Source organism: Monodon monoceros, unplaced genomic scaffold, assembly GCF_005190385.1.
Source record: "Monodon monoceros isolate NGI ecotype Baffin Bay Population unplaced genomic scaffold, NGI_Narwhal_1 Super_Scaffold_3, whole genome shotgun sequence".
Lineage (NCBI taxonomy): Eukaryota > Metazoa > Chordata > Mammalia > Artiodactyla > Monodontidae > Monodon > Monodon monoceros.
The window spans coordinates 32,073,850-32,099,162 of NW_021703780.1; the positions used below are offsets into that span (position 1 = coordinate 32,073,850).

Sequence of the window (25,313 nt, forward strand, 5' to 3'; positions counted from 1 at the left end):
AATGGTTATTGCTGTGACCCAAGCTGCCTTAAGTGGGTGGGGGGGTGTCTATTCATTACTGAGAATTTACTAGAGCATTTTTCACTGACTCAGGTTCCTGCCCCACAGAGAAAATACTGGTCCTCTGAGGAGGACCCCACTTGCCATGAACAAACCCACCGGCCCACACACACACTTAGGCACACACACCATGAGCTCACTGACATGGACACACAGCACCCAGCACACAGCCCCACTGGCCACGAACTGCCTTCTCTTAAGAAGCCCACCCAGTTTGAGTTCCTGGGGCAGAACACTGCCCCCATTTGAGTGCTACAGCCTTGGATAGATTTGGGGGGGTGAGTGAGTCCTCAGGCTCAGAGAGGTTCAAACTGAGTTCAGGGTCTCTGCCTGTAAACCGGCTTTGTTTAGCTCACACAGTGATTTTTCTTTAAAAAGTTGTTGCTTTTAAAAAATTAGATGCCACTAATTAAAAATTGTGAGATTTCACTTAAAAATTGGAAGATACTGGCAACAATTGGCTGAGCTGAGGACTGGTGGTGGTCCTTCTGTTTACCACAATCCCCACAAGTGCCCTCTCCCTGACACTGCTTGGCTCCTGTTGACATGTGAGTTGGTGACATATCACATCTCCATGGTCAGTGGTCACCAATGCCAGTACCTGCCCTGCCTGTGAGCCTGACGCCAAGGATTCCACCAATACCACTGAGGACAGGGTTTTGAGCACCTGCTTTCTCACCGAAACTCTTACTCCACCCATCTAATCCCCAGAGCTGCTATGGGATACTTGGGGCCATGTGGGATTGAGAGGTTGGGGTCTCTGGAGAGACAGGGTCCAGCCATTTCAACCAACCCCAGTACTCTGGAGTGACCCCCACCTGGACTCTGGGATGGAGAAGGAAAGAGAGTCTGACTCATAGACAACTTCCTTCTTCCTAGATAGAGCGAGGAGGGGCCAACCAGAAAGGACAGTAAATAGTAAATAGACCAATACACAGACTAAAATGCTTTAAAACTCCCGTCAAACAAGACCTCAGTTATTCGGCATTGGTGGGGTTTTTAATATGCTTTTGTAAATTAGATATTCTGATTAATCCATTTAATGCAGATAATCCTGGGATCTACTTCCGAGGCTATTGTGAGGATCAAACAAGTTATTTTTGTAAAGTGCTTAGATCACTGCCTGGCACATAATAAGCTCTGTGTGCCAGTGACTGTTAAATAAAATAAATTAATTAATAATTGGAAGCCACCACTACATGCAGGGTGTGACTTTAAAGTATGAAAATATCGTTTTCCAATACAACAAAGAGTACTGCTTCTTTTCAAAGCCGACCTTGGGGAGGCTATGTGCTTTCCCCAAGCAGGGTATCATTTCTTGAAACACACTGACCTCTTCTTTGGGAAACCCAAAGGAGCCTGACAACACTGCAGGTCCCTACCCAGCCTGGGACCTAGAGACAGGCACCCCAACTCCAAACCACGCAGGGCTCGGCTGAGCTTCACATGAACTTGCTCCAACACACGTGGCTTCAAATGGCCTTAGATGTTCCAAAAGTCAGAACTACCCTCAAAAGGTAGAACAGTCTGGCTCAGGGCACTGCCCACCCACTACGGCATCCCTAGGCTGGGGCAGGGGCCCTGAGATAATCTCAATATCATCAAGATCACTTCCTGTTAGTTCAGAGCTTTATGGCTTATAAGACTGTATCTCCTCCACTACGGAGGACACGTAAAAGGATGTCCCCCAAAGGACAAAATGTTTTGAATCAAGATCTTACTTTAAAGGACACACCCTCTCCCACAGTTATCAGTTCTGGTGTGTGTGTGCGTGTGTGCGTGTGCGTGTGCGTGTGTGTGTGTGTTTGAAAATTCAGCCACTTTGGGGTTGCTAAACAGGATTCCCCACCTCCAAAAGCTTTGGAAACAGAAATATGTGTCTAATGCTAAAACGAGGCTGAAGCTAGTGCCATCATCTCTGATATATCACAAGGCACTTTGGGATCTTAGAGTACCTCAGGGTGCTGGTCACTGAGTGGGAGCTGTGCTCAGGGTCGGGTAGTGGAACCCTCTGGAAGGAAATGCCGGATAACAGAGTGCTTGGTTTCATCTAGTCCCAGATAACAGGGGCCCTGACCCCACTGCTGCTGACTTTTAGAGTGGCTGGTGGACAGACTCCTCTTCATTTCAGCCCCTGTCACTAGCTGGAGAGGATGGAAAGAGGGCCAGAGGGTAGCAGGGAGAGAGGGGGCCAGTGCCAGAAGACGGGGAGTAGGCCTACTGTCCATCCCACCCCCTCAGCTTTGTGCTTTGTGTTTTCCCTCTTTTCTTGAGGGTCAACCCTGACCCTCCTCTACCTTCTGCCACCGCAGGATGCAGAGCCACACAACACATCCCGGGGGGCAACAGAGGCTTGGACTTGGGGAGGTTCAAAAATGAGCAGTCAGGATGGGGGTGGGCCCGAGTCTGGCTTTCATTCCTAGATGGAGAGGGTGCTCTTGGCCCAGATATCCTCAAAACGAAACCGATTTTGGAGAAAGGAGGGTGGTGGGTGCAGGCTTAGCTCTCGTGGATGAGCCTTCCACGAGGACAGCCTGGCTCAGGGCACTGCCCACCCACTACGGCATCCCTAGGCTGGGGCAGGGGCCCTGAGGCCTCTACCGCAACCAGAGACAGGAGTTGAAGGGAGATGAGCTGGGAGGGAAGCAGACATCAAGAGAGGAAGGAGGGAGAAAGAGGAGCCAGGATGATAGTAGGTACATAGGAAACTACAAAGGACTGCACAGACATGTTTCTGACTCCCTAACACACGCACACACGCACACTCATACACACCCACACACACAGGACTGCAGCACCGTGCAACTTCAGTGGACGCCATTCACATTAGGGTCTATGTAAATGGCAGCGCACAGCCTGAGCATCTATCCGTGACACCCCTGCCACATGCACAAATGCTCATACATAAGCACACTCGTACTCATAAGCGTACCTGCATGCGCACAGCACACACACAGACGCAACCTTACTGCAGTCAACATTTTGCAAACCTTCAGGTCTCCTCCCCTCCTTCCCTCCCTATACAGGCACTGCCCTTCTTGGAGCCATCTTCACCACTGCCGCATTCCCCAGGGGAACAGAGGCGCTGGCTGACATGGGCAGGAACGAAGAAAGAGAACCTTGGGGGTCCCTGCAGTGACAGGTTGGGTGCTGAGAAACAGGCAGAAAGAGCATAAGCAATCTGGCATCCTGATGCCCCACCCATCTCCAGATCCCCATCTGATCAGCCTACCAGGTGCTCTGTTGCTCTGTCTTCACCACCGCCCCTGGGGGGCAAAAAGATTGGCTGAGCACCCACAGGAATGAGTCACCCTCTGAGAGGGGCAGTGGTGGGACTGCTGTGTCTGGAATTTGTCCTGAGCTCACAGGTCCTACCTCATCCTTTACAACCACCCTCTCTGCCACTGCTACTAGACGGGGTCCTTTCACCCCGAGGCTCCAGCTCGCTTTGAGAGGCAGATCCCAGGCCCCTGTTCATACTTGCTCAGCTCCTAAGGAGCTGGGCCAGGCAACCAATCCCACAAGTGGATGATGGCACATATGCCTTGGGGGAGGGACAGCCTACAGTGGATTGAGCTCCAGGCCTCCTGGGTTGAGATGTGGGAGGGCGAGGACTCTGTCCTCTGTGACAATGGCATGGGAAGGGCTCACTGGGTTACAGGGCTGCTTCCTCCCATACCACTGAGTGTAGAGGCACTTTCCCACCAAGCCCCAAATATGGCTGGCCAGGTCCCCGTCTCACACACAGGGCCACACACCTTGCCCCATGAGGATAGACAGACACACAGCACACCAGGAGGGACCCAGTCTCCTGGCACTCCCCTCAAGGGTGGACCAGGCCCAACTATGCCAAGAGATCACAGATTAAAAAGAATAAGCCCCATTCCAGACTGACTCTGACCCAGCATGCCTCTCCCTGACACCTTGGTTTCCACTGGACTCTGGACTCACTGGTGGCTCCAGCCCAGGGCCCCTGTCCTGTCCCAGAAGCTGCACCAACAGCCCCATCCCTCCCTGCACCATTTGGCTGGCGCCAAGCAAAGGGAGACGATGGGGGGTGAGGGGCGGGGCGTTACAGTACCTTGGGCCATCGTTATAGGGGGCCGTATTGCATGATGGGGAGGGACAGGGTGTATGAGTATGTGATTATTGCGTCCTGGGAAGGAACCACGGTCTCTGCCTGCTCCCCACCCCCCCCCACCTGCCCCCTCCAGGAGGGGGGGGGCCCAGCCTAGGTCTTGTGCGTGAAGCGGGCCCACACCTGCTGCAGCTGCGACCGCGAGATGCGGAGCACCGAGGGCACGAGTCTGTGGTTGCCGGCGGCCAGGGGCGCGTGGCGCCGGTGGGGCGCCCGCACGGGGCTGCTCTCCGCCGAGCGGCTGCGCTGAATGAGGGAACCGGAGGAGCCGCCGCCGCCAGGGTGAGGGTAATGCTCGGTCTCCAGCGTGGAGGAGGAGAAAACGGAGGACGCCAGTCGTCGCAGGGGGCTGTACCGCGGGAGGGAGTGCCCCGAGAGTCTGTCCTCCTCCAACTGAAAGAGACCAAGAGAGTGGAGGGAAAAGAGGCGTCAGGCACAGACTCGACAGCTCCGTCTCGGGGGGCCACCCCACCGCTGACAGCCCCTGCGGCACCGGCGTCCCGGGCAGGTCGGCAGGGTCCGGCAGGGTGCAGAGGGGTGCAGACTGTAGTACTTTCCTGCCTCACAATCTAGGCTCCGGCCTCCAATGCCCTTTCCCGGTCTCCTCCTCGCACCATGGTCTCCTTGCAGAGACCTTGGTCACTCACTTTCTCCGGGATGCCTTCCTGGCTTAGCTCTACATAGCTCGGGGTTCCCTCTGGGCTGGGGAAATCCTGCCCCCCAGGAAGGCCGCTCTAAAATGTATTAGCATCTGTGCACCGTCTGTCTCCCCGGCTGGACTCCATGCCCTTCATGAGGTCTAGAGAACACCAGCTACATGCCCACTGAGGTGGCACTCCTGCCCCCATGACAGGGGCAGTCAGGGTCTCAGTGACAACGTAGCAGAGGGTAGGACTCTGAGGTTCGACTACTTATGTTTGAATCCCAACTACACCACTTACTACCTGGGTGACCTCAAGCAAGTTACTTTGCTTCTTCATGCCTCAGCTTCCTCATCTGTAAAATGGGGGTGACTATGGTTCCCACATCATAGGACCTTTATAAGGATCAGATGTTATAATATGCAAAGCCCTTAGAACAGTCCTGGCCATGGTGTAAATGCTGTGTCATGTGAACTGTTTTATTACCCTTTAAATCACTCTTGAGAATGAAGAAAGGGATAGAGGACTGGAGGGTGGAGGAGTCGATTGAAATCATTTCTCCAAGGTGGCTTTTTCCCTGTCCTCTGCAAGGTCGAGCCACATGGCAGGGTGTGGCCGCCTCACTTGGCCACCGTTGGGAAGAATCACGCCTGTGCCCTGCTGCCCTCGTGCCCTCAAAGGGAAAAGGGAAAGTGGGGCTCAGTGTCCCAGGCTTATGGGGATGGAAATGGTGACTTGGCTGTCATCAGATGTTTCCCATCCTGACCCCTAGCTCTTCCTGGGACTGAGGCCAGTTTACATATCTTTAGGCGGGGCCAGTGAGGACTGGCTGGGCCAGCTGCTAGAGGGCTGAGGAGGAGGGGGCCCCTGAGGCCATTGAATGGGGGTCCAGGGACCCGGCATGGAACCTCCAGCAGAAAGGTGAGGAGCCAGAATATTCTGTAGGATTGTCTTTGCCCTCACTCTGCTGTCCCTTCCAGCTTCTTTGTGGCCAAGTCTAGGATCCTTCTGAACCGGTCCTGTCTGCACTGAGGGTTAGGGGTCCCAGGCCCACCTGGGGATACTGAGGGCCAGAGGTACCCACAGTTGCCCACAGTCCCTCTAGCAGCACATGCGGGTGGCTCAAGTTCAGCATCTCAGCCAGAGTTTGGTCAGCTGCCAGAGGGATTTAATTCCAGCGTGCTCCTGCCCTTTCAGGCCAGGTACTTCTTGTGGCCACCTCCCTGTCCTCAGTGCCCCACTGAAGTGTCATGTCTCTGAGGCCACCCCAGCTTCCCAGGCAGGCTGGCTCCCTGTTCCTAGCAGAGGAAAGTTCTCTGTTATCTCCCTATGTCCCTTGACTGTAAACATCGTGTCTCCACCTTTGCATCCCCACCCCACCCCCTTGACTGTGAGCTCCGATTCATCTTTGTCCCCCAGCCCCTCGCACACGTGGCAGGGAAATGCTCTAGGGGCTGCCAAACAAATGTCCATGTACTCAGGGAATGTTGACCCCCTGGGTTATCAGCCAGAGACAACCGCGCAGGAGGGTAAACATCCCTCCCCCAAATCACACACTCTGTCTGCTGCTCTCTCCTCTGCCCTGGCTTTCCCGGTCACTTCTAATTTGCACCGTAAATTCCGGAGAGAAGAAAACGAGGTGTGTGTAAGAAAAAGATTAAAGTACCATGCTATGCACACCAAAGAACAATAGATGCTCTAAAACTGCCTGGTTCCACGTTATCCTCGTCCCTGCTCCCCACAGGGGTAGGTGACAGAGTTGCAGGTGCTCCCATCTTAGGAGCTGTTAGGAGGAAGTTCACACGTCAGACACCAAGCCGACGACGGAGCTGGGACTAGGAGGGGCTTCCTTGCAGAAAGGCGGCAGGGTGGGGTCCCTATAGAGACTTCCTGCCTGCCCTGAGCCACTTAATCTAGTTACATTACAGGATGGGGGGAGTTCCACAAACTGTGATTCCAGGGTGCAGCCAGCTTTGGATCCCCCACCCAGGCTGGGCTCAGGACCCTTTCCAGATCAAAAGAAGGAAAAAATGTGCCAGTCCATTCCTCCCTCTTCCCCTGCCCTTGGCGAAGGAAGGAGTCAGCTTCACCCTGCTGTACTGAAATACTCCAAGACGTGTCCTGCCCCATGTGCTCACACCCAGACACACACAGAGACTGCACCACACACAATGACACGCCCACAGGCACACCTGCCTCCACAGTCCAGCCAGCAGGCGCACACACATGTGTGCATGCAACACACACACACACATACACCCCCCGCACACACAAAGGCTCTTTCTGATCCCGCACAAGTCATCTGTTCTCTCTGGCCTGTGTTTGCTCCTCTCTTAAACACACAGGCCTCAGACTGTGTGGCTCCGGGCACAGCCCTGGAGCCAGCTGCCTGGATTCAAATCCTGCTTCTACCACTTAGCAGCTGGTGACCCTGGGCTAAAGACTTAGCTACTCTGAGCCTCAGTTTCCTTACCTTGTAAGTGGGGATGTGGCCTCTGCACAGTATGTGAGGACACGCATGTAGAATATGGAATTTCGGGAGCAGTGCCAGCTACTACATCCTCATTAGAACTATCACTGTGATGATTACCCTGCCAGCTGTGACGTTCTAGCCTTCCCTGGATCTCCACACACTCGCAGACCCACTACGCGCTCTACACAGACACTCTGACATGTGCACCCACATGCGTGTGTACACACACGGACACGCCCACACACCGCTGCACGCTCTTGGGTAAGCTGACACCGACATTCTATGGCACACACGCAGCCATAGAATGCTGTACACTGTGGGGAAACCAAGGCCCGCACGCACCTAACATCCCCTCCAGGCTCACACGACTCATCGCTCACTGAGACAGGCAATGCCCACCCTTGTCATGAGGAGGACCTGAGCCCAAGACTGACTGTACGACAGGCCTGAGTCTGCTCCCCCAAATCTCTCCTCACCCCCTTGGCTGGAGTTCCCCAGTGGGAGGCTGACTCCTAGGACAAGCGGGGTGCACCTGAAGGTGAGAAAAACCTCCCAGATAGCTCAGCACCCCAACTCTGAGACCCAGTTGGCCTACAGTCACCAGGAAGGGACTGGATGAGCCCAGGTCCAGAACTCGGCCTCCTGATTTTAATTCTGGGCTTTCTCTCCACCCCACACCACCACCCCCTGTCTCCTTTCCTCCACTCTGCACGTCCCAAGAGCACAACCTATGTGTGTCTGATCTCTGATGCCTCCGGTCCCCAGCACAGTAAGTAGGGAATGACTAGGTGATGAATGAATGCATGAGTGAATGAGAGGGGAGCAAGGGAGCCCAGACAGGTCTTGCTCCCTCTCCTGCTTCCCAGTGCTGGTTCTGGTGGGCACAGTGTCCAGGTCAGCAACACAGCCATGCTGCCCACATCCTGCCACAGCTGAGCCTCCAACTCAGGCTGGCTAGGACCTCCCTGGGTGGAAGCTCATGGTCCCCACTTTTTGAGCCCCCAATTTTCCAGTGTCCAGGGCAAGGTCAGGATGAACACTCCTCAGGATCTTGGGTCAGAGGTTGTCTCTTCTACACACCGGGATAGGGCGTAAAGACAGCCCTACTTGGAGCTGCCTTCTCCAGAGCACCTGCGATCTCCCGGCCAGACCTCCCGATTCTGAGCACACAGCAGAACTGGCCCCAGCCCTGCACCTGGCATCTCCCAGAGCCTTCTGCGTGCATGCCCCCGACGTGGGACAGTCCAGTGGAACGCGGCACAGCCCCTGAGCCCTCTAGCATCACCTCCTTGCTCTCCCCAGTCCTCTGAGGGAGCACAGACCCCATTCCACACCCAGGGTGAGTGCTGGAGCCATATTCCTGGATCAGAGGTCAGCCTCTACCCCACACAGAGAAGCCAGGCCAGGCCAGTGGCCTGCTGCCTATTCTGACACCCCATGTTTGCCAGGAGAAAATACCATGAGACGTGCTGCGGACCCTCCCCCGGCATTTATGATTCAACCACAATCTGGCCCCTCCCTGCCAGTCCTGCCTTGTCCCCCAGTCCTCCCACACGAGAAGGTGCCATGGCAGTCTGACCGGGTCCACCCAGGGCCCCCAGCATGCCCGCCCCTGTGCCCAGTTTAGGGTCCCTGCTGCCCGGGCTCCTTTTCTCCCCATCACTGTCTGAGCGTCCTGGTCCTCAGGGCTCACCCCCCGCATGGAGCCTGCCCTGACCACAGGACATCCCCTGCCGCCCTCACCCTCTTTCAGCAGCTCCTTCGCTGACTTCCAGGAGCCCTCTCCCCAGGTGTTCCACGCTCTGACCCCTTCAGCTCACTCGTTTGCAAGGGCCCCCTTTCTTTTCGCCTCCCCCCTCCCAGCTCTGCCTTCACCCTTGGCTCTCCCCACCCTCTCGGGTGTCCTCTTGGGTGACATCATCCACTCCTGTGGACTACAAGACCCCCCAATCCATATCTCCTGCCGAGATCTCTCTCCTGAGCACTGATGCCTTCACAGTGGACATCCCACAGGTACCACGAGGTCATTGCATCCAAAGCTGAGGTGATACTCCTTTTAAAGCCACTCAGTGACGGCACCGCCACCCACCCAGAACACCGGGCGTCAGCGGAGAACCCCTCTGCTCCGTCACAGCTCCCTCAGTCCTCACCCAACACCTCTCGGCTGCATCCAACTTGCCCCGAATCCAAAGTCCCCACCCTGGTCCAAGCCACCAGGGCACTCTCCCACTGGCGCCTGCCATGTGGCCTTCCTGCTGAGAGTTTTGTGCCCCTTCAATCCATTTTCCACACAGCAGCCAGAGGGATCCTTCAAAAGTACCAATGTCATCATGCCGCACCCCTGTTTAAAAGCCTGCGGTGGCTCACCAAGCCTTCAGAATCCAGCCCCAACCCCAAGGCCCTCCCAGACAGGGCACCAGGACCCACCTCGCAGCCTCATGTGCTGCGAAGTGCAAGTAGAGCAGTGCTTTCTGATGGCCGCCTCTGGGCCTTGGCACACCCTGTCCCCTTGGCCTGGGAGGTCCTTCTCCTGCTATGTCACCTGGCTGACACCACCCAGAATGCAAGACTCAACTCAGACCCGGGAGGTACTTCCTCTGGGAAGCCTTGCTGCCCCCATAAGCTTGGTTTCAGACCCTTAAGCCTGTCTCCCTTCATCAGAGCTGCAACAGTTTGGTGCTAGTCGGCAGCCCCCAGGGAGCACACAGGAGCACTTCCGGCTACGTGCCAGGACTGCGGGCGTCGGGCGTGGGGAGTGGGGTGCAAGCCCAACCTTACCTGTCTCTGAGGGCCCGTGGGATCCGACTCTCTCCGTCGAGGGCGGGGTCCGGAGTGCAGGGGCGAGTGGGAAGGGCTGCCGGGAGTGGGGGGCTGTGATGTCTCTGACCGGCCATCGGCCTGGTTCAGCTGGGGTGGCAGGGGCTGAGCCGGCGTCAGCCGCAGGTCCTCCTCGGCCAGTGTGTGCATGCCGCGTCCCCGGGGCCGGACGGCGGGCTCCGGCCCTGGCCGCCGACGCTCCTCGCCCTCCTCGGGCAGCGGCCGCAGCTCCTCGGGCTCCTCGTCCGTGGTGCCCGACGTACTAGGCTCAGCCCCCGGGGGGAAGTCCTTCAGCTCTGTCTCCTTGTCAATGATGACCCACTCCTTGCTGTCGAAGTCCTCCTCCTCGGCCAGCGGCACCGAGCGGAAGGCATTGCTCAGGGCCTCCTGTTCCACGGAGGCTGACACGTCCATGCGGCCGCTAGCCTGCCGGTCGGCGTGGCCCGTGTCCACTGACAGCATCTGGGCCGGCTGCGAGGAACAGGCCTGGCGCGAGGGTGAGCCGGGCAGATCCATTCGTGACCTGCAAAGCCACCCAACGTGGGGCTCAGTGCCCAGCCTCTCTGGACCCCCAAGGACCCCAAGGAGGTGGCAAGGTGGAAGCTGATGCCTGAGACCCCCTGACCACTGCACTTCTCCCACCCTGGGCCAGGCTCAGCCACGTCCTGGGTTGCCACCCTCCAACCTCAGTCCCTGCAAAGATCTCATTCATTCATTTAGTCATTCATTCAACACACTTTTTTTTTTTTTTTTTTTTTTTTTTTGTTCGCGGGGCTCTCACTGTCGTGGCCTCTCCCGTTGTGAAGCACAGTCTCCGGATGCGCAGGCTCAGCGGCCACGGCTCACGGGCCCAGCTGCTCCGCGGCATGTGGGATATTCCCGGACCGGGCACGAACCCGCGTCCCATGCATCGGCAGGCGGACTCTCAACCACTGCACCACCAGGGAAGCCCCAACACACATTTTTGAATGCCTACTGTGTTCCAGGAATCTAAACAGGCAAAAAGTAAAATCTGGTTCCTGTGCCCAAGGAACACTGTCCTCCAAACCATGCCCAGGAAACTGGATCTTCTGATTTTCCTAAAGGCAATTTGATGTTTGCCCAGCTAGGGCTCCCACCCAACGCGGGCTCTCTCCCGCTACATCCAGGGCAAACACACCCACCTGGCCCTCGAGTTTGCTGATGGTTTTCTAGCCTCTTTTACCACCACCCTTCAAGCCTACCTGGCTGGTTTCACCACCTCCAGCAAACTCCAGTGACTCCCAGCCCAGGACAAAGTCCGCATGCCTTAGTTTGGCATTCAAGGCCCCTGACGGCCAGCCAAAGGCCCCATTTCCCCCTTCCCCTAGCCAGACCCATCTCAAATTCATTTGCTTTTCCACAAATTGCTCACACCTCTGTGCCCTTACGAATGCCACTCCCCACACACAGCCTGTCCTCCCACGCTTTGCTGTCCACCCCAGCTCGATGTCACCTCCTGCAGGGAGCTGTTCCCTCTGGCATTGATGGGGGTTAATTTGCCTTTCCAGCGCTGCCTGTGTCCCCTCTCGTCACAGAGAGGAGCATGTGTATGTTTACGAATCTGCCACCCCAGGAGACTGCGAGTTCTGCCAGGCAGGGGCTGGGTCCCTTCTGACCTTTGCTTCTGGGACCTGGATCTGGGACATCTCTTCCATCGTTATCTTAACCTGTGCTGTGAATCTCACGTTACTTGCAGAGGTTCTCAACTGGGGAGTACCAGCCCCAAGGTGAGGGTATTCCTGGTTGTAGGATGCTATACAAGGAAGAATTGTCCTCTCCCAGATGCCAGGGTGCCCCCCTGAGAACCACGGAGGCCTCACTCACACTCAGGCTGTGGACAGGGGGCGGACTGCCATCCTCCCCCCTGCATCGAGCCTGTGAGGGGAAGGGTGAAAGATCAAAGCCTCCTGTGGGGCTTTCTCAACATCCTCGTACCCCAGCCTGTGTGGGACCTGCCAACTCCAATCTGCACACCATTTTCATCAACTTGTTCATATGGCTTAAAATAAAACCCCCGGAGGGAGGCCACCCAGGTCTTACATTCATACTCCCATGTAAGTGGCTAATGTCACTTCCTTTCCCAAGAGCATGGTTTGTTTAAATAGATGTGAAGGAGAAAGGAAGCCAGAGGAAGAGAGGGGCCGAAGATTGTGGGGGGAGCAGGAATTGACGAAAGCAGGGAGGTGGGACACCCTGATCTCACCAGCTTCATAGGTTCTCCTGCTCCCAAGTGCCCCAGAGCACCCCAAACGCTTTTGCCCTGCCTGAGATCCTGAACCTTCCAGAAAATCTCTCCTCAGCCCTCTCCTCTCCCCAGCATCCCTGAAACAAGGGTTCAGTCTGAACCAAACCAATGTGCTCTTCAGGACTGTCTTTGCTCAGGGCATTTCCCACCTCCCTTCTCCACTCGTATCCCTTCCAAACTGCCCCTCCTGACTCCTCCCTGTTTCCTGAACCCTCTGGGCGACCATGGATGAAAATGTGGTCTTCTGGCCCGGGTAGTTCAACCTGTGAGAGTGTGAGTGTGGTGAGGGTGTGTGTGTATGAGTGTGTGAGTGTGGTGGGCATGTGAAAGTGAGTGTGTGTGCGTGTGAGTGTGTGAATGTGTGTGTGAGTGTGAGTGCGGTGGACGTGTGAAGGTGAGTGTGTGTGAGGGTGTGGACGTAAGTGTGAGAGTGTGCGTGTGAGTGTATGTGTGTGTGAGTGTGTGTGTATGAGCATGGGAGTGTGTGTGGATGTGAGTGTGTGTGTGAGGGCTGTCGGCTCCCTCCGGACAGGGCCTGCGTCTCTTTGTCCTGGGGGCGCCACAGGGATTGGCACAGGGCTGCCCTGACTCGGGTGTCTCCACACCCCAGAGGGGCACTGTGCCCATCCCAGAGGGGGCGTGCAGTTCGGGGCAGAGTCCAGAGGGGGGTTTCTGGCTGAAGTGGCGCATGAGGAGGCAGGGACCTCCTACCCCAGGGCTGGGCCCCAGGAAGAGACCTCTTTCCTGGTGCAGAGAAGGCCTCAGCCTTGCTGTGAGGTAAAGCCCCACCCAGAGCCAAGGGAGGTGGGGTCATGCCTCCCACCCGAGGTTGTCCCACCCATCAGATCTAAGGTGAGGATGGGACCCTGGTCCCTAGCGGCCATCAGTCACCCAAGGTCGACCAGCCGCCCTCTCATCCCCTATCCTAAAGGCTCACCTTAACTCTAAACTCTCCAACACTGCCACCCACCAACCAGGTCCCTCCTTGACATTCAGATCCCTGAGGCCTGACCCCCAAAACTTGGTCTGTCTTCTCCTCAGGCACTCCCCGAACCCTTCTCCAGGCCCCTCCCCCAGAGCTGAAGGGGGAGGGGCCTGGAGAAGGCCCCAACTGCTCTGAGGCATCTGTGATTAGTCCCCAGGGAAAGAGGTTCTGGAAGCACGCCCACCTACATCTCAGCTCTCACCTCCTCCTACACCTTCCTCCAGCCCCACGCCCCGCCCCTCCGAGGTCTGAGCCGGGCCCTCGGCATGCCCCACCCCCTCTCCAGGCTGGTCACTGACTCTAACTGAGTCTGACCCCAGACCCAAGTAGAACCCTCTTAACGCTTCCAAGGTCCCCCCACCTCTGCCTGGAATCTGAACTTTCCTCCAGACCAGCCGTGTGAAGGTGGAGGGGACCAGGGGCCCCTGATCATCCCCCTGGCTCCGGACCCACCTCCTCTCATGCAGTTCCACCCGCCCATCCGCCGTGGACAGCCTCTCCGACTCAGGGCTGTTGACCCTCCGGTAGTGCAGAGAACGGACTGGGGTTGTCGGTGAGTCTGGGGGGGCACGCACCGGGGATCCGGGGAGCCCCGCAACTCGGCTCTGCTCCTCCTCCACCACACAGGGGGTCTGCAGGGCAGGGGAGCTCCATGAGTGGGGCTGACAGGGCAGCTGTGGGCAGGTGGTTTTCTGGGGTGAAGGAGAGAGAGGGAGGTCCGAGCACTGGGATGCCGGTGACCCTGGGATGGGACCGGGCCAGGGAGGCAGGGCGAGCAGGCAGGCGGCTGGGGAGAGGGGCCCACGGGTGGGGAGCAGGGTGGGAGGGGGAAGGCCACCCGCGTCCCCCTCCGCAGCTGCAGTTACTTTGCCAATGTTGATCCGGAGTTTGTTCCGGTTGACATCTGTCTCCTCCCAGACTTCAGCCTCAGGACCCCCGGGGTGGGGGGCGAGGTGGGGGCTGGAGCCCGGCCCCTCGGGGGGCCGCCCCGGCAGGATCGGAGGTGCGTTCTCCTGGTCACTCAGGTGTTCGCCCTGCAGCACATCCTCAGTGTTTTCCCGGAGCAGGTCGCCGGGCACCGGCGTCACGTTGACCACCCTGTGGAGGCCAGGAGGAGGCCGTGGGCAAGGCTGGCAGGGGTGCCATCTCCTCTAGCACAGGCCCTGGAGACCACCCACCACCCATGAGAGTGGGCACAGGCAAGGTCTGGCAGGGTCGGGGCATCCGTAGGCCCATCTCCATCCCTGGCTTGCAAACCCTCTGGGACCAGACCACCGTCAGGTGGCTCAGGTGGTCAGAGGGCTGGAGGGCAATTACAGCACCACCTGGCTCCGTTTATTTAGGAGATCTCGATGCTCTCTGGCCCTGCCAGCTCCCCACTACATTTCGCTGGCTGGCTTCCTTGAGACTAGGAAATGGGTCTAAAGAGAGAATCACTTTGGAGTTCCTGGACCAATATCTTTACAGACCCGGCACCTCACGTGCTGGCAAGTCCTGTGGAGTCTCCGCAGTGTGTCCCCTGGCTCACCCCTAGGGCTGGGTGGGGAGCCCTTCTCACTCTGGCCCCTCCCTGGGCCACTCTATCTTTGTGCTTTTCAGTTAGATCTGAAATCGCTGACCCATCGATTACAAACAGCCCAGACTCAACTAAGAGTGCTTGGAGGGCAGGGGCTGCACATCTCTTCTCTGAGCCCCCACAGGGCCTGGTGCCAGGGCTCAAGACCTGTTCCCTGAATGGATGCGTGTGACCACCAAGAAACAGACAGACTGTGGCGCTGGGAGAATCTCACTCAGGGCTCCCTGCTCCCCAGTAAGGTCAAGAACTCCATATAAGGATGCCCCCTCCATCTCCAGATTGAAGGGAGAGATGTGGCAGAGCTTCCTGGGATTCAAGAACCCTGCTTCTGAGCACCAAGAACAGGAGAGACAGCCAGGTGTGTCCAGGTAGGAAGAGGAGGAGAGGACTGGCTTCTCAGGGTGACACCTCGGGGCAGGGGTCATCTGCCCCCCGTCGCCCCTCCCAAGACTCACCCAAACATGGCTGCCGTCTGCCGGGTGTTCTGCTGGGGCGGGGTGGAGGTGCTCGTGGACAGGAGGGCGTCATTGCCCGCCTTCTCCCAGTCAAAGGCCTCGTTCTCCGCGATGCCCCGCTCCTTCATGCTGTTCTCAAACACTGACATGATCAACTGCAGGGATGGGGGTGGCGGGAGGACAGAGAGGTGACCCAGGGGCTAGCCAGGAGGAGGGGGCAGTTGCTGGGATTGCAGGGGGAAGAGAGGGGCCTTCCAGGACAGGGATGGGCCACAAGGGGGCATTGAAAGAAGGGCACATTGATTTTAAATGAAAACATGCACAAAGTATGCAAATCAGCATGCAAATTATCATCTTGACTTAAGCTCCACTGGCTGGACACAAGCCCTTGGAGATCTGTCCCCTGATTTCCAGCCCCAGCCTCCTCTGCCATCTCCACCATCTCAGCAGAAGCAGCAGCAGTAGTTTCCCAAACCCACCACCTGGGGTCATGCCTCTGCACAGGCTGCTTCCTCAGCCTGCAGTGCCTTTCCCACTGTCTTCTCCACTCTGAAGCCTTCCCTGAATACCCCGCCCACACGACTGGGCACAGAGCAGCGGTTTGAATTGTTCACAGGCCTATCTGCCACCTCTACATTTCTAGCAGCCAGCCCAGGGCCCAGCAGCGGGTGTGCTCGAAGCTGTGTGGTCTGCGGGAACCCATGAGGCTGAGCTAGGCCTGGGGGGCTTGGCCTCCCACTGCCCGAGTAAGGGACCTCTGCCAACAACTGGGTCCCTGGGTTCAGGAGGTGGCGGCCCCACAGACCTTTCCACTTCTGACTTAGCTCTCTCCAGAGGGTTCTCTCCGCTAGCAGGACCCCCTTCACTGCGAGCCCACTGTGTGCCTGACGCTATCTGTGCTCCCTGCTGTGTGTAGCCGTGCCTCGCACATAGTGGATCCTGGGCAGAACGTTCTCTGATCAGTGGGTCCCATAGGGGTGTAGTGATGGCGCCTTGGAAAGAGCACTGGACTTGGAGTCAGATGTGCCTGAGCCCTGCCCTGCTCCTAACCAGGCTGTCAGGCCTCAGTTTCCTCATCTGTGAGATGGGGATAATCATCCCACTTGGCCTCCTGCAGAGTTTCAGTGTAAAGTCCTTGAAAGCACTTGGCTTCATTAATTGTTAAGTGCTGGAATAATAACATAAAGAACACGCAATATCACCAAAGGCTTGTTTTAAAGCTTAAATGAGTTAATGCAGGAAAAGTACTGAGAACAGGGTGAGCTCTTGATAAATCTTAGCTGTGACTACCGTTTACAAGAGCACACAACAGTTTCTTTCGTGTGGTTGGAAGACCGGGGGAGGTGCTCAGGGCCAAGCCGGCAGGGGCGCAGGGCCTCAGCAGGATGGGTGGCGCTGGAGACAGTCACCCATAGAGAGGCGTCGGGGGTGCAGGAGCAGGCAGGCAGGCTCCCACCTGGTAATCGGGCTTGGTGAAATAGTCGAGGCTGGCGATGTGGTCCAGGAAAAGGTGGAACTCGGAGGGCATGTGCTTCAGTAGCATCCGGTGCTCGTACTTCTCCTTGATCATCCCCACCTGCTCCTGGAGACAAGAGGGCACTGGGAGATGCAGCCCCAGCTGCCCCACACGCCCTCCCTGCCCTCAGACCCAGCTGTACCGCCCTCACCTTGTCCTTGATCTTCCTCCAAGGCAGCTGACCCACTGCAAACTCCACAAGCATGTAGAAGAGGGACCACAGGTCATCGTGGCGGCCCATCTCCTGGGGGTGGGAGCAGGGAGGGGGTCACCCATGGCTCTCAGGTCCTTCCCTGGGAGTGGAGGCTGACCCTTCACTGAGGGACACCAGTCAGGGTGCCTATGGGCAGAGCTGGGGTCTCCCTGAAGCCACGGCTCCATTCCTGACCCGCCAACACACAGAATCCCACAGTCCAAAGCTCCGTGTGTGCTTTCTCATCCACAGAGATTTGTGGTGGGGACAGAGAGGAGGGGATCCCCAATACAAGGAAGAAGGTGACGTCAAGGGGAGACGCCCGCCGAGCCCTCTTCCAATCAGGGTCTCTGGAGGGGCATCTTCCAGCCCCTGCCCTGCACTCCTCTCCCCACCTCCCATCACAGCTGCCTGCCCTGCTCTCTTCCTCAGCAGCATATTCTGCCCCTGACCTCTGCCCTTACTGTCCCCACATCCCTCAGTCCCGCCCTGCCACTCACCCGGTTCTTGTGAGCATTGACCGAGGCATAGCGAACAGTCCCGCGAAACCCGGCCACATTCCGAGGCTGCAGAGGGGAGGACACCACCAGGAACGTCACCCACTGCCCCTGACCTCGGCCACATCTCAACCCTGCTTACCAAGCCTAATTCTGCCTACTTTAGCCCTGACTGCCTCCTTCCCCATCACCCACCCCCCCACCGCACTCCCGAGTCGGCCTGGTCAGGAGCAACCTGACACACCAAGCCCAGTCCTAAACCCGTCTCCCGACCCTGCTCACTGCCCCTGCGTCTGCCCTTGACCAGGCAGACCACAGGGTGTGGAAGTGGCATCCACCCAGGCCAAGGGGGAGAGGGGGACAGGCCGAGTGTGGACCCAGCACTGGGTGACACTGAACACAAGGCCAGGCCTGTCTAGGCAGCTGCAGGGAAAACTGGTGAAGGGTCCCCAGATCAGGGGGTGGGGCGAGGATGCCAGGATTCCCGTGAGCGGCGGTACTCACGGGCCGAACGTCCCCCGTGGTGTTGGTGTACTGCCGGGCCAGCCCAAAATCCAACATGTAGCACTTTCTGTAGGTGGAGGGCAGCCTGCCCATGGCAAAGTTTGACTGGGGGAAGACAGTAGCTGTGAATTTTGGGGCTCCAGGCCCACCTCAGGGGACACCAAGAAACAGCTCTGGTGAGGGGCCTTCCACCCCACATACACTCACGTGAGAGTAAAACATCAGTATGTACAGCAGGTCACAGACCTTATCTGAGGGGCAGGTGTGATTATGCTCATTTTAGATAGGAGGAAACTGAGGGCAAACTGCAGGCTTCTCCAAGATCACACAGCAAGAGGTGACCCAGCCAAGGTCACCTGGCTCCGAATCCTTGGAACTCCCAGCAGGGCTGTGTGGCTTAGTGTAACTGTCCTGCTCTGAGGCATCAGGAGACCAGCATTGTTCTTGCTGTGTGACCTTGGGCCATTCAACCAACCTTTCTGGGCCTCAGTTTTCACCACTTTAAATTGGGTCCAAGCACCAAGATCCAAGATGTTACAAAATCAGCTACTTGGAATCTCTTACCAAGCCCCAGCCCCTCGTCACCCTTCCTTCTTCAATCCTTCCATCCTTCCCCAACCCCTTCACCTTTCCAGGTTCAAGGACTATTCAGGTCAGGGGTGAGAAAAAGGAAGAGAAGAGAAAAGAGAGGAGGACATCGGCACGCCCAAGGGGCAGGCAGGGGTGCTCCTCAGAGGCAGGGGAGAGGAAGAGTTGGAACTTGGGATGGAGAGCAGGAGGAGGGGACAGGTAGAAGAGGCTGTCCCCACCCAACCACTGCTCTGGAGAAGAAACCAGGGGACCCAGGGAAGGAGAGGAGGTGGGGTATGTGCTTCAGAGGAGGGGGCAGCCCTCACCGGCTTGATGTCGCGGTGCAGGAAGCCCACGGAGTGGATGGCCTCGATGGACTCCAGGATCTGCTTGCCCAGCCGCAGAGTGGTGCTCAGCGTGAAGGTGCCTCGAGGCTGGCTGCGTCGCAGGTCAGCCAGGTTCCGGCCCTGGGGTGGGGGTGGGGGTGGGGACAGGCCCAGCTCAGCTGCCATCCGACCACCACCGCCATGACACTCTTCCCAGCCTCGCCCCAAAGGCTTGCGCCCACTCCCCATTCCTCCCAGGGCCACAGTCTCCGTCCCGCCCCAGGAGTCGCTCCCGGGGTGGGGTGAAGGGAGGACGGGCCGCGGGGACTCACCTGGAGCTGCATTACTACGTAGTTAAACTTCTCGTTGCGGCCACAGCCGATGAACCTGCACACGTGGTCTTTCCCTGAGGGGTACAGACAGGGGTCTCTCAACTCCTACTCCTTCTTCCTCACTCCCAGCCCTAAGGCGGGCTTCCCGTGCACTCTTGATTCCTGGTTCCCCCAGCCCTGGCCCCGTGGCCACTTCTCCCACCTCCCCCTGCCCTTAGGCCCGTCATCACTCTTGGACTCTGTTCCCACATCCCCTCGCCCATCACCTCTCAGCCCCTGGCTCCATCACCTCTTCCCTCCCATCTTGCCCTGGACCCGCACCTTGCAGCTTTTTGAGCACAGCCACCTCCATCTTGAGGACCTGCTTGGGCTGCTGGGCCGACTCCACCTTCAGGGCCACGTTCTCCCTGGTCAGCAGGTCCATGGCCTCGTAGATCTCACCAAAGCCCCCGCCCCCGATCTTTTTGAGCTACAGAGATGGGTGAAAGGGGAATAGGGGACACAGGGATCAGGCTGAACAGCTCCTCACCCCACTCATTACTGGGTCACATCCTTCACTGATGGGGACAGGGGCTGTCCTTGAAGGGGAGGACCCCGTGGCTCCCTTCTTCACCCCACCCACCCGTGCTCCCACCTCCTCTCCTAGTGCTGGAGACAGAGAGCTCAGTCCATGGGTGTACAACTATTCACAGACACACACACACACACACACACACACACACACACACACACACACACACGCATGGGGCTAGATGTCAGAGTGGGCAGTGGGAAGGTTATGAGACCTGAGACTCCACAGAGACAAGGAGACAAGCCGATGCAGGATTCTGAAGAGATAATGGGCCTTCGTGAGCCTTTTAAGGACAATAAATATCACGCTCCCCCCATCCCCCCACCTAGACTGAGCAGCCTCCATCCAGAAGCGAAACTAATTTCCAGAACCTTGCAGCTTCAGGTGGGTCCCTCCCCCAGGGAGGCCAGCCCTTCCCGGGGTTGGCAGTCTCCTGAAAGATGACACCAGGGGCAGAGAGCATTTAGAGGGAAGTGTTCGGGGGAGGGGACTCAGCAAAGGGTGTCCTCTGCCCAGGCCCCCTGCTGAAGCTCACATCACTCCCGAGGCCCAGGTTAGATGCCCAAAACCAGGGTGAGCCTCCTGTCCAGGGGAACATGGTGGGGATGGAGGTTTGAAGAGGCTCTGTGTGTTCCCAGGGAGCATTGCAGTGGAGCTCTGATGTTCTGGGCAGGCAGTGAGAAAAGGCAGAGGGGAGAACTGTGACAGAGGACGAATTGGCCAGGGGAGATGAGCAAAGCTGAGTTATGGGGTGGGATTAAGTCAGGGGCCCAGGGGTCTTGGAGAGTGAGGGTGCTGCTGGCAATGATGGGGGGACAGGGGAGAAGGTGCTGAGTTCTAAGTTGGGACTCATTTGGCTTAAGAAAGATGTACACCTCTTTCCGCCATCTTTCCGTGTCGTCATAATGGTGCGCACAAAGGTCCCGGCTGATGCTCTCAACAGCATCAACAAAAGTGAGGCAAATGCCAGGTTCTTATTAGGCTGTGCTCCAAAGTCACCGTCCAGTTTCTAACTGGGATGCTGAAGCATGGTTACACTGGCGAGTTTGAAATCACTGATGCTCACAGAGCTGGGAAAATTATTGTGAACCTCACAGGCAGGCTAAACAAGTGTAGAGTGATCAGCCCCGGATTTGATGTGCGGCTCAAAGAGCTAGAAAAATGGCAGAATAATCTGCTTCCGTCCCGTCAGTGTGGTTTCATTGTACTGATAACCTCAGCTGGCATCATGAACCGTGAGGAAGCAAGATGAAAAAACACAGGAGGGAAAATCCCGGGATTCTTTTTCTAGGGATGTAACACGTCTGTGCAAAGAAAATGCCTCAATAGAAAAAAAAAAAAAAGCTAAACAGTTCAATTCTCCCCTCCCCAGGGAGCCCCCCACCCATGGGTGGCCTGACCTCTTCCAGAGTCCTCACTTGTGTCCTGTTGGCTTGTAACGTACCAGCCGCAGCTGGGCTTGCTCATGATTGGATGGAGGCTGCTCTGAGCATCTGTAAACTCCTGACTCTAAGCCTCCTGCATCTGAGCCCGCCCCCTGGCATTTATTCAGCACGCGGATGCCCAATAAATGTTTAATGGTGGTTGAAACATGGGAATGGTGAGAGATAGGGGGCAGGGCAGAGCTGAGGACTGCGAGTTCCCAGCAGGTTACAGTTGTAAACACTCTAGAAAAAGAGAGAAGGATGAAGGGAAGATTTGGAAGACAAGTGGAAGGCTGGTTGGGTTCTTGTGCCCAGGAAAGAGGAGGGAGGAAGAACAGTGAGAAACCGGGGTCCCTCTCTACTTGAGATGAAAGTTAAGGTCAGACTTCCAGCAGAATTTCAGAACAGGAGGAGACAGATGCAGACTCAAGGGAAGCAATGGCATGTCTTGCTCTGGGAACGTGAAACTCAGGGGAGATTCTAGTATCTTCTAGATTCCTTTACTGTTTTCTTTGTGGGAACGTGGAGGAAACACCTCGTTTTCTGTGCTCCAGACTCACAGACATCATCTCAGCTCATCCCCAGAGGCTCCCAGCAACACAGGTATGGAAGGTCACAGGAGTTGTCATTTTGCACAAAAGGAAAACTTAGGCACAGCGAGTTAAGTACCTTGCCCCAGTTCACACTGCTAGTAAGTTGCAAAGCCGGGTTTCACTTAAACCCAGGGAATCTGATGCAGAACCCACAGTCTTAACTGAAATAATAGGAACCATTGACTATACTGTTATTAACAGTGTGAGTGCTGAGATTCAAGGCCAGATCTGCCAGGCTCCAAAATCCTTGCTGGAGATGGTAAGGAGGGCTCGGGGCACCCAAGACATTTCTGACACCTACTGTCCAATTTCCCAGGATGCCAAAGGGTATTTCTCTACCACCTCCACTTCCAAACAGAGTCTATTTCTCTTTCCTTAGTTCCTTCCTCACCCCCCACCCACCCTTTACAGAACCTCTGGGGGCAGGGGAGTACTGCAGGCACCCTAATAATACTTTTAGGAGGCCATGAAAATGTTTTCATTTCTTTTACAATCAGAAGGGGGAAATGAACTTTTAGGTCAAAATAATTTTATTATATAGTATTAATTTATTCCTCATTATAGCAATGCAGTCATACAATTGCAATCTTTAGTACTTTATTATGTTGGAAGGGGCCGGTAAGGGCAAAAGTGCCCAAGGCCCACGAAAGTCACAAAACAGCTTTGCCCACAGCCCAGTGACAGGAATGTTCTCTCAACCTCCCTGCACCAGACCCTATTCCTCCCCTCCTAAATTTTTTCCGGACCCTCTCCCCTGCCGAAGGACCTCAAGAAACATGACACAATAGGACTAGCATTCACTTAGGAAAAAGGAAACCAGGTTTCTTGGCCCAGCTCTGGGTGAACTGGGGTGAGTTTCTGCTTTTCCCCTTCTGTAAAATGAGAGTTGGACTAGAATATATGTCACAACTCTCCCTCCGTTCTCTGATCCTGATTCTCAGATGGGCTAATTCTTAGGAAGCAACATAGTTCAGTGACTGTTGCCCCAGCAGTCAGACAAACCTGGTTCCACCGACTAGTCACGGGAACTTGGCAAGTTAGCTAATCCCTGTGCCTCAGTTTCCACAACTGTGAAACGGGGATAATAACAGTATCTACTCCATAGGTTGTTGAGATAATGCATGTAAGGCATTTTGCATAGCGCCCGGCCACAGTAAGTACTCAAAATAAATGCTAAGTTTTTACTGTTATTATACTTTGACGTTCTGATTCTAAGGGGCACCCCTCAAGAAGAAAAAAATGCTATTATTTTTAAATACTCCACCAAATGCCATGGACCCTCATTTTCTCTTGGCACAGCCCATTTGGGCAGTTTTCTTGGTTCCTGAGCTATGCCTCACTCTCTGTCTGTCCCTCGTGGAGACTGGCTGAGGGGAGGCATCTGGCACCCCACCCTCTCTATTTCTCCAGGGTCCAGGGAGGGAGGGGAAAGCGAGGTCACCTGGCAAAGACTGAGGGCTTGCCCCTTTCCCCTCCACCCCTGCCACTTCTCTCCCCACTCATCTCCCACCCCCTCCCTCAAAAAGCACAGGAAATTTCTAACCCAATTTCACTATGTGCGTGAATACCCTCTTTTTCTCACCTCTTCAATGCAAAAGTCCTCCTGCCTCCAATCTGCCAGAAACTATGCCCTGAGCAGGACCCGGAGGGGGTGAGGGTGGCGTCTTGGAGGAACACGCCTCACTTTGCCAGACCCTCATGCCTTTGATTACTGCCCTGGCTCCTCCTCTCCCAGTTTCTGTCCCATTCCTCTCCCCCTCAGGAAGTCCCCCTCTGGGACATAGACAGCCCTTTCCCTCAGCTCTCGGGCTCCTCCAGCTCCATCCCTCACCTCCTCCAGTCCCAGAGACATCTCTGACAACGTTGCCACCTTTGCCCCTCTCCCTGGCCACTAGGAGACCTGCCCACTGGGTAGTTGTTGCCATGGAGACCTGCCCGCAGCCAGGCCCCACTCTCCTCTCAACCCCGCGCCTCTGGTGAGCCGAGCACCCACCCTATGCAGACCCACAAGCTCACATAGTCACCCCAAATTCTGCCCCACATCATCCTGCCCCCATAAAAACAGGACATCAGAGTGCCCTCAAGCATCGGAAAGAAAAGGGGGGCGGTGGGACAGGGATTGATTTTTCATAGGTTCCGCTCAACATACACTACACTGCCTTTGCCTCGACCCTCACGTGTCGCCCTCCCATCCGAGAGGCAAAGCCCTGAAGAGGCTCGGACTACAACTCCCAGCAGACCGAGCAGCCCGAAGTCCTGGGCTGGAGGAGCAAGGCACGATGGGAGATGGAGTCTCGGCATGTTGCACCTGCCGCAGGAAGCAGTGAAGGGAGGAGGGTGGATAGAGAAGATGGAGTGCGGATGCGGTGGGAGCCGCCTTCAGGTCCTCTCTCCCCGAACCCAAGCTTTTCTGTCCTCTGCGGAAGAGGAGGGCTCACTCATTGCCCTTCTCCAAGGTCCAGCAGAGAAACGGCCCCCTCCCCCACCCCCGCCCTCCTCCCCTCAATGAGCTCTGCAGCTCCTGCTCTGACATCCAACCAGGAGTTGTTGCAGGCTGGGCCCGACCAACTTGACCTAGCGGGGAAAGGGGTGAGAGACGGCGGGGTTGGAGAGAGGGCACTGGGAGAAAGCGATTGTCCACAAGTGTAGGCAAAATAATGACCTGCAAGCCATATGCAAATGAGCTTAGAGGCACCTCCCTCTTAGGGTAGGGGCGCCAAGGGCACCTGTTTTAACAGGTCTCCAGATCCTCTCCTCCCATCCTCCCCCACCCGTCCCTCTGCCCTGCTGGGTCACTCACTCACCACCTTCCAGCGATCCTTGACCACGTAGTTGGCCGGCAGGATGTCGGCCTGCTCCCCTCCCCCACTCATGTTGGTTTCGTCCTTAAGAGGGGCCGCTAGGCACTGCATCCGCCAGCCGGAGGGAGGGGTGTCCGCAGGGCCTGCCCTGAGGGGGCCATCTACCTGGGGGAGTGGGGAGGGACTGTGAGGGGGGCAGGCTAGGACCCGGGACCCACTTGCAGATATGGAGGAGGGGAGTTCCATTCTCCTGGCAGGCATCTTTCCCTGGCCCACTGGGTGGATGCTCCAGGGGTCAATGGGGGAAACACTGTGTAAAAATCAAGTGGAGGTCAGAGGAGAAGACACAAATGCCATTCACAGGAAGGGAGATACAAACTACAAACTGGAGATGTGAAAACCAGCAACGGGCACACACATGTAATGGAAAAAGGAGAGGAAAATGATTTGTGAACAGGCTGTGGGGAAAGGGTTTCCCAAAGAGACATGCTAACTAATGTGGGGAAGACTTGCTGACCGAGGGGCGCACCAGACTGGAATCAGTGCCTAGGCCGGGGAGACCTGAGCCAAGAAGG

General features: G+C 56.6%; 1 protein-coding gene across 1 annotated transcript in view; it reads right to left on the bottom strand.

Annotated features, from left to right (window-relative positions):
* TTBK1 (tau tubulin kinase 1) overlaps positions 1-24,849 on the bottom strand; it is a 35,419-nt gene extending 10,570 nt beyond the window's left edge. Inside the window, exons 1-12 of the mRNA XM_029243777.1 lie at positions 24,742-24,849; positions 19,671-19,818; positions 19,350-19,423; positions 19,018-19,158; positions 18,122-18,226; positions 17,621-17,686; positions 17,079-17,171; positions 16,868-16,993; positions 15,412-15,566; positions 14,247-14,478; positions 13,834-14,012; positions 10,091-10,652 (exon numbers count right to left, since the gene is read on the bottom strand). Coding sequence (XP_029099610.1) covers positions 10,091-10,652; positions 13,834-14,012; positions 14,247-14,478; positions 15,412-15,566; positions 16,868-16,993; positions 17,079-17,171; positions 17,621-17,686; positions 18,122-18,226; positions 19,018-19,158; positions 19,350-19,423; positions 19,671-19,818; positions 24,742-24,849 — 1,989 coding nt within the window. The remainder of the gene's footprint in view (positions 1-10,090; positions 10,653-13,833; positions 14,013-14,246; positions 14,479-15,411; positions 15,567-16,867; positions 16,994-17,078; positions 17,172-17,620; positions 17,687-18,121; positions 18,227-19,017; positions 19,159-19,349; positions 19,424-19,670; positions 19,819-24,741) is intronic.
* Positions 24,850-25,313: the final 464 nt, after the last annotated feature.